Source organism: Mizuhopecten yessoensis, unplaced genomic scaffold (genome assembly GCF_002113885.1).
Source record: "Mizuhopecten yessoensis strain PY_sf001 unplaced genomic scaffold, ASM211388v2 scaffold7473, whole genome shotgun sequence".
In the NCBI taxonomy this organism is placed as follows: Eukaryota; Metazoa; Mollusca; class Bivalvia; order Pectinida; family Pectinidae; genus Mizuhopecten; species Mizuhopecten yessoensis.
The window spans coordinates 2238849-2248146 of NW_018407065.1; the positions used below are offsets into that span (position 1 = coordinate 2238849).

The following is a 9298-nucleotide window of genomic DNA, read 5'->3' on the forward strand; positions in this document are numbered from 1 at the left end:
CTTATATTTCTTCATGTGCATATAGACAAGATATGAAGGAACGGGGCTGTCCCAGAGGAGAGGAGAAAAAAGACTTGTGGTAAAGTTGTCAGAAACAGGAGCTAGAACTCACTATAGTTCACGGTGACTTCAGGGGTGAAGCACTACCTGGAAACACCTCTTTACATCGCAGTTTACTGGGTAAATAACATCAACAAAGGCAAAGGAAAAAGGCATAAGAACTTCATACATTTAAGAGAGCATACGAAAGATTTTCAAAAGCAAGCTATAAGCGTAGGACTAAACAAGAAAACAATGGTGATGATAACCAACGGTAGAAAACAACAGACTCTATATCATTTCATTGGAGGATAATATAGAGGTTTAAGTATCTCGGCAGTCTGGTAATAACACAGGAGGCACAGATGAAAACATCAAAATGAAAATAGGAAAAACAACAGAGATGCTTGCCGACATGAGATAGATTAATCTAGTTTAAAACTAACATCTCTAGATCTGTGAAAACAAAAGTAAGGCTGTACAACACACAAGTCGGTAATGCCAAGTGATCCGAAGACTTCGAACCAACAGAGTACATATATATACTTTCACAGATACCAGCGGTACATTTAAAGCTGCATTGTGTGATACCTGTGTGGGATTGTCAACGTCAAAGTTAGAAGGAAAACGAACAAGGATGAAATCATAGCATAAATAACACCAAGGAATCGTAAACGGATCAAAGGAAATATGGAACCTGCATTAGAACGGAACTTCTGTGTTGGACAATAGAAGGGAGGTGGAAGATGACAAGAGGATTATCTAGGATAATATGATAGAGTTCATCTAGTCACAACTAGTGGTCACAAGACTACTGTTGACAGCAGCAGAAAAGATGGCTTAAGGCAATGTATAGTTTATAACACAGTCTTCTTGTTTATGACCATACGCCTCTTGGCATTAATCGGATTGAAGCGGGTAAAATCAACACTTTTTCACACGTAAGAAAATAATCATAAAAAAATCTGAAAATCTTTTTATATTTCTTGCCAACAGAAAACGTTCCAAGTTAAATGACAAACTATTCGATACTATTTAACATTTCAATTCTGTGAGTAATTGGCATTTTGTGTTCATTAAATCATGATCAGCTTACTATATATTCCATCCACGGTAGGTGATAAAAGGTGAAACAAAATTTCAGTGAAATTTCATCACGCAGATTTATTTAAACTGAAAGTGACAGACAAGTTATTAATAACTAATACTTTGTATATAAAACACAATGTGTTTCTACAAAGGTAAGATTTAATTCAAGGAATTAATTTCTCAGCTGTAACCTTATCTTATATTCTGTGTATCCATTCTTTTCTAAAGGTTGAACGTATTACTTGCGAAATATGTATCATTTCAGCCCTCTGTAGCTGCAGTTTCAATTGAAAATGTTGAAAAACGACCATTAGCATTTCAATTAGATTATATGAAATAAATATTCGTCGGAGATTTTATTAAAAAAACTTACCCGTAATAAACATTTTTTTCTCTGAGTAAATGCATTTAATTCAGTATCTGGCCAATACAACAACAAATACAATGCACGAGATCTAGATGAACAAATGGTAACGACATGTACAACAGATAACAGACATTAATAGGACATTGGTAAACAGTGCCTTATAAGTTTACACTTTGAGATCATTGAACAGATAACTCAAGGGCTCTGAGCGATGAAACCTATTACGGTTATCGGATAAATGTATATATATCTTTGTATGCTTCGATAGAGTTGACCACTGAACCAGGAAAGGGTGGTCTCAAAATGACATTGTCCATTACTGAATTGAATTAACTGATGAAAATGCCAGACATAATATGATAAAGAAAATTAACTTGTGCACTGTAGTTAACTCCAGTGCACTAAATACACTAAAAGTACACAAGGATGTGAACTCCAGTGCACTAGCTAGTGAACTGGAGTTAACATCATTTCCTGTTAACTCCAGTGCACTAGCTACCAACTTGAGTTTGCTCCCAACCAGAGATTTTAAAAGACTGATTGATATTGTAGAAAGTGATTTGAAATCCTCTTAACATATACATGTAGTTACATATTATTAGTGCACTCATATCTTAAACCTTGGCATCAACTTATCATGATTTAGTGCTAGTTATATATCTATACTATGCAGCAATACAATGATTACCGTATTTATCTGACAAAAAAGTCTGTACCTGCTCGAGTCAGAGATAATGTTTGTCACCCTGGGCTTAGTGTAGGATAAACATGCTATACATATTTAGCAATTATCATAATTTTGGTATCAAGCAATAATACAATGATTACCGTATTTATCCTACAATAAGCAGTTAGTACATACCTGTTCGGGTCAGAGATAATGTATTGTCACCCTGGGCTAAGTGTAGGATAAACATGATATACATATTTAGCAATTATCATAATTTTGGTACCAAGCAATAATACAATGATTACCGTATTTATCCTACAATAAGCACGTACCTGGTCGAGTCAGAGATAATGTATTGTCACCCTGGGCTTAGTGTAGGATAAACACGATATTCATATTTAGCAATTATCATAATTTTGGTACCAAGCAAAAATACAATGATTACCGTATTTATCCAACAATAAGCACATACCTGTTCTAGTCAGAGATAATGTATTGTCACCCTGGGCTTAGTGTAGGATAAACATGATATTCATATTTAGCAGTTATCCTACTTTTGTGCATTTGGATAAGCACAACAAGCACTGATACATAATTATTGCTAAGGTATGAACACCCCGAAACAAGTAGACTTACCGGTACACTATAAGATACACAATGGGGATATGTTAATTGTTATAAACGTGTTTTTCATGAGTGTGGCAGAACTTATGTGAAAACATTTAAGGGGTTTTCGCCAAAAGTATCAAAATCATTCAAAAGGTAGCAGTTTATGTTGTTTTCTGTGGAGCAAAACAAAATCCAGAGCATTTGGCACATTTTTTGAGCCATAATCCACAAATGATTTACAGAAACAAATATGTGATATGGATTATTTAAACCCTTCAATCAATTAAAACATCAGCATGTAAGTACACAATACATCATATTATAAATAATACAAAATAAATACTCTATCAAAACACAATCTCAGCATCAACAACAATTTGGAATGTTAGCATAAACTAGAGATCAAACCAGAACAACAATGTATGCACCACAAAGGGTTGCCATATAACAGGTCATGCTTTTCACAGTTCACCTTTTGAACCTAGCTTAGTAATGTGGGCAAATTTAATATGAAGAAGACCAAACTTAACTTATATTTCTACTCTGAATGGTGAAATTAACATTGGGCTAGTATGGGTGTTACAGAGGGGTGAAAAGCATTTATTTGACTAGGTCAAAATATTCCTATATACCGTGTACAGTACTTAATTAAGTGTGTTAATGAGAAATTAATCCATATCATATGTAAATCTTTGTTATTCTTTTCAATGCTTATAGTATGGTACTGTATCTGAAGCCCTATCAAAATCGGGATCCAAAGTCACTGAATCTTAAAAGAGAACAGTTGTAAAAGTATCAATCATAACACTGTCCATGATGCTCGTTACAACCTTGATTGCTATAAATTTGTCTTAATCAAAAATAAATTGAGGTCAATTTCCCTGATCTCCAGGTACATTGTAGATACATGTAGCCTTGAGTCTACAGACTGCACAGGATATAAAACCTGTGACTGACAACTGAAATACTCAACAGGTTTATATATCTAAAATGGCACTCCTGTGATCTTTGGTATTCAGTTAAAAATTTAGCTCAACAAGCTAAGGTGCATCTATTAAATTTTAAGATGCAAAATTGAAATCCAAAAATTAAAAACTATATGTATTGACTTTCCAATTAAAATCAGAAGGCAAGGAATACAAAAATATTTGTAAATTTCAAAATATTTCTCAAAAAAATAAATTTGAAAATTTGCATTACAGACTCCCTATAACCTACTCATGCTTTTAACAGCTGGCCCCAGGAAACCTCCACTTTTATCTCGCTGATGTCATGTTAACAGTATAGTGTCCGTTACTGCAAGGGTTTGTTCTGTAAGAAGCTTGAGAACATGATTAAGGCTGGCTCCGGTTTGTCTGTTGGTACCATGTGTCCCGCTCCCTAGGAAGTAGAGGAATAACACAGATTATTCATGTGTAACAGCTAGGCGAGATTTTATCCAGGTTCTCTACTTAGGGTTCTGTATGCTAATAGGATATATATAAGTAAGAATAGCAAACACACTTACAAGAACATTTATTATACCCCTATACAGTAATAACATACAACACAGCACCTAACAAGTACATTACCTCGGCCTCACTTAAGCTACTCATGGCTTCGCTACGTGTTACATAAATAAGTTAATGACCACCCCTCCCGATTCCACAGATATCTAAGCTACACTTAGTAAGTACCCTACAACCTAACACCTTCATGAAGAGAAAAAAGAGAGGGAAAAGCAAGAGAATTGAGCTGACCTGCAACTCAGCGTTAATGCATCCGTCTGGCTAAGGAACTACATTGTATCTCAATGTGTTATATTGAGAGGGAGGATATCGTACAAAGACAGATAATAATGGTTTATGATTACGGTGTATAGAACAAAAACATTTTTTGACACAAGATATGGTTATTTGGCAGACTATACAATGTTATATTTTGGTCGTTAAGCTTTTCCTTTTTACCCAACACTTTGCATTGTTTTCATTATGTGTTCTTTGCACATGATTACTGTCTTGTGAATTTCATTTCTGCCATGCGTTTTTTTGCACAATATGAGCTATTCTAAGTAAATAAAATATTATTTACTGTAGTGAAATGTAGTAGTAAGGTATTGTCCAAGATGGCTGACGTCATGCTGAAGGCATGTGGACAGGGGAAGGGGTTGCTTGCAACAAATCAACCCCTCCCCCGACCTTTTTTTTTTTTTTTCACGTTTTTCCCCTGGGGGGGGGGGTATTTGTGGTACAATACAGCATGATAAACTAGCTGTTACTCTGAGAGTGACTGGAGAGTTAGGAAGACTTACTCTGATGATGGGAAATCTAGAGTTCAGATAGAATGACTTACCCTGACTGTGACCAAAGAAATGCCTTCCATTTGTTTGACGAAACCTGCTACCTGTTTACCAGCCTTATTTGTGTAATGCCACATACTTCTATCTGTTACCACCTGTCAATCAAGGAGAGAAATAAACCATACATATTAGGTATGGAAACATATGTTTTGTTGACATAGAGAACTAATATAGCCAAATATTACAGGTAACCTTTCACACCTTCAGAACTGTGCTTAATATATAGTGCCAAAGCTGTAGCAGCTATTCTTAAACGTCGTATTAATTTTATATATCATTGATTATTGTACATCTAAGTTTGAAATTTCAATATATTTTCATGGCATGTATTAGCTTCCCTCTCTTATAACCTTTTAAAGCAAGTTTCTTTTATGTAAGTGTTTTACATGTTTTCAAACTATTTTTCGTCTCCCGTAACTCTATTAGAGTGGCTTTCGTCATACGTTTTCTGGGTATTTTATTGTATGGATGCGGAAAGTGAGACTTTAATAAACTATCTGTATCTGAATCTGTACACCTGTTATATTTTACACCTTTGAGTAAGCTACACCATTTAACACCCAGTGTAATTACAGCTACAGGTAACCTTCCACACCTGTAAGAAACCATGGTTACCTTCTGACCGAGGCTGCTGACAAACCACTCGTCTCCAAGGAAGTTACAGGCCATGTCCACGTCTCCATTGTACACCATCACACGTTTCTGTAAGGACCAATATCATACATGTAGCCTTTAGTTAAGGAATCTGCTATTCAAAATTTTCGAAGGCAGACAAGTTGTATTAAGGTGTACCTTCCTTAACCAAAGTCTGAGTAAAAATATCCCTTCAGCCTGAGTTAGCATTAGCACATAACTAGTAGAAAGTCCATATTTTTACAGTTTGTTCCTTAATTATAAATTTGAGTATATAATATAGAATCTTTAAGCCATTCAGAATTAAAGAAGCACTGATCTTTAAAATTTTAAAAGATACCAACACTAAAAACATTTCGTAAAGATTTCAATTAAATTAAACTTTATTTATTTTACAACAATTGCCAAACAACTTTGATCAACTTGTATTAATCACTGTTGTTGGATCGGATGGTAGCGCCCAGGAGCTCTTAATGTGGGAGGAAACCAGAGTACCCGGAGAAAACCCACGTGGTCGGGTAGGTGACCCCATACCTTCTCACGTCTGATCGGGGAATTAAATTGAACCCTGGCTGTCTTGGTGAAAAGCAAGTGCACTATCCACTGTATGACCTGACCACCCAAGACTTATTTTCATAATCCAAAAAAACAAAGTGGGATAAACACATGTTCATACTTTGGTTTTGTTGTTTTTATCCATAGTAAAACACTGAGAATTTTATTAGGTTATGAAAATGGCTGTATTTGTGATATGTCACTGTGGGATAGACCACAACCTAAACCGAACGTCCTGGGCCGAGGAGTTATCAAACATATTGTCAGAAAGATAGTTATCAACCAAGTCTAACTAATTCTTGCGGGTTTGATGTTTTCTTTGTGTAATGAGGTTGAACAACGTTTCACAGTGAAAGATGTAGAAATAACAAATACCAGATGGCTGCAGAGTTGTTTCATGCAACAAAAATTATAAAACTAAAAAAAAAAAAAAATGCTTCATTTTCGTAGAAAGCCAAGCTTACCTTGCGAGACAGGACTTTGAGGTACTGGTTCCTCACTGAGCTGTACAGTGATTTATATTGCATGCCTACAGCAGCACTGTAACAGGATCAACCAGACATCAGTATCGACAGAATAGTACATTTCAACATCGTAGTATTGATGGATATGATAACCTACATATGTCACTTACAAGGTTTGTAACAAAAAATACCTTTTTTTGAAACATGTGTATATTAGTAAAAATACCTGTCTTTTAATATCAATTTTAATCATAACTAAATTGTATAACAATGCTCCTACATTATTCTTTTACCATGACAAATTAAACCTACCCATACTTCAGGTGTTACCATGATATCTTATCTGTTCATTGTTTTCAATATATTACCTGTCAATCTAATTGCCATCTTGCAAAGCGGTTCAGTTGACCTTATTTTTAACAACTGTTTTAAAAAGACCAGAAACCATAATAAAAATTGGAGCATATCAGCAACTTGATTCCAAGGTATACATGTTTCGGCCCACCAGGTGGGCAGTGCTTTGCTAAATGACAAATAACTACATGATCATGTTCCATGAAAAATTGCTAACATGACAACCTTATATTAGTATCTGTTACCATGACAACATTCCAATTTAAATCTACGTTACAATGAAATTATATTAGCACTACCACGACGACCTTGTATTAGTATCTGTTACCATGACAACCATCCATATTGAGAGTTAGCGTCACAACCTACCTACATATATCCCATTTCTGGACTTCCTTCGATATGTGGAGAGCAGCCCTCACCTCTGGGGAGTTCATGTACTTGATGACCTGGTCGTAGTTCAGACATGGAGGGGTCAGTCTGATGTTGTTTTCAATGTCAGCATTTTCTTGTAGAGCCTGAAATGAAATGTCTCTCACCGTATTACTGCAAGATGTGATTTAACTTTGGTAAATGCATAATGATGTGCCTGTTGAAGATTATTATTTATTTATGGTTCCCTGTGAAACACTGCTATTGTCCTTTACTACAATCCATGAGGCAATTCAGCAAAAATCTTATAGGTCAAAATATCAAAAGCGGCATTGAGCAGAACCTGTAGATATACATGTAGGTGTTACCATGAAAAGCTATTTCATTTTGATCCACCTACCTTGACTTGTTTCTGTATAGGAGGAAACTGTATGAATGGCCAGTTAAGGTGTGTAAATGTCAGTTTTTTGCTGACCTCATCAAACACAAGACCCTTTTGTCCCTCACATGGACCATACAGGTTGTACTCGTTCAGCCCACTGGAGTACACAATCTCCATGGTACCAGTGACCTACAAAATCAAATATACATACATTATCACAAACATACCTGTCATACAAGTAACAGATTTATATCGGGCCAACGTTTTAATGGCTACACTGAATTATTCTATGTAGTATTATATCTGTAACACAATTTTTTTAAAACATTTATCCTTTTATATCAGAAAATGGGCCTTTTATCATGTAAAAAGTATGGGATCTGCCACTGGTGTGTTACAGGGTAACAAAACTGTGTTTACTTTTTTTCAGCATACTCACAAGCTGTTCACATGCCAGGCTTTTCTTTGCACTAGCCATGAATGAGCACCGTGTGACGTTTCCTCCGCAGCATACCTCGGACAGATCCGCCCACACTCTGAAAATAAAACATAATCTTGTCATGTAGGAACTGTCGTAATACAGATACTGTAAACTGGAAAATTTTCGCTGCAGTTTGATTTTTAGCCTTTTTTGACCTCCGTAATGTGGGCGCCTTAATCTTGACAGCGACCATTAGTAAACAACATAATATACAAAGTAAATGTAATTAAATGTGAAAGGTAAAATTAGAACTGGGCAAACTTTGGTTTTATTGATGAAGGACGAAAGTTTGACTGGGCGAAATTTTTCCAGCATACATACGGTTCATACATCAGTTTCTTTCAGTTCAATGTTAGTTTTTTTGAACACTTAAATTTTATTTGAATAAATATTAAAAAATCACAATATAAGAAACCTACTTGTCTCCAATTAATCCATGGTAATACTCAAAGTAGATAAGAGAGTTGGTGTTCATCTCTCTGTCGCTCAGTCCATTACCAACGATGAAGCCTTGGAAGTTGAAGCTGGAATCGTCCACGAGTCTGGCTGACAGTGTCGGAACATAAATACCCCCATAACTCTCCCCAGTGACGAAGAATGCATTGGCCTTGTACTCAGGAAATTTCAAAAAGAAGTGTTTTAAAGCCAGTTGGTTATCTAGGGCAACCTAAAATATAAAGCATATACCATCAGTAACAAACAAATCTTAAAATTTGATTAAATATTAGCAAAATTTAGATATCTTAGCCTCTATCACCCACCTACTAATCCAATAATCCAGTAGTCTCAGCACCCAGCCATTACCAATCCAGTAGTCTCACCACCCAGCCATTACCAATCCAGTAGTCTCAGCACCCAGCCATTACTAATCCAGTAGTCTCACCATCCAGCCATTATACTAATCCAGTAGTCTCACCACCCAGCCATTACTAATCCAGTAGTCTC

General features: G+C 35.7%; 1 protein-coding gene across 1 annotated transcript in view; it reads right to left on the reverse strand.

The window, feature by feature from the left end:
* Window positions 1-1183: 1183 nt before the first annotated feature.
* The window catches only part of LOC110453620 (lysosomal protective protein-like), a 15092-nt gene continuing 6977 nt past the window's right edge, over window positions 1184-9298 (reverse strand). The window contains exons 6-13 of the mRNA XM_021502645.1: window positions 8773-9020; window positions 8312-8408; window positions 7891-8061; window positions 7488-7636; window positions 6765-6840; window positions 5728-5814; window positions 5106-5207; window positions 1184-4154 (exon numbers count right to left, since the gene is read on the reverse strand). Coding sequence (XP_021358320.1) covers window positions 4068-4154; window positions 5106-5207; window positions 5728-5814; window positions 6765-6840; window positions 7488-7636; window positions 7891-8061; window positions 8312-8408; window positions 8773-9020 — 1017 coding nt within the window. The 3' untranslated portion in view covers window positions 1184-4067. The remainder of the gene's footprint in view (window positions 4155-5105; window positions 5208-5727; window positions 5815-6764; window positions 6841-7487; window positions 7637-7890; window positions 8062-8311; window positions 8409-8772; window positions 9021-9298) is intronic.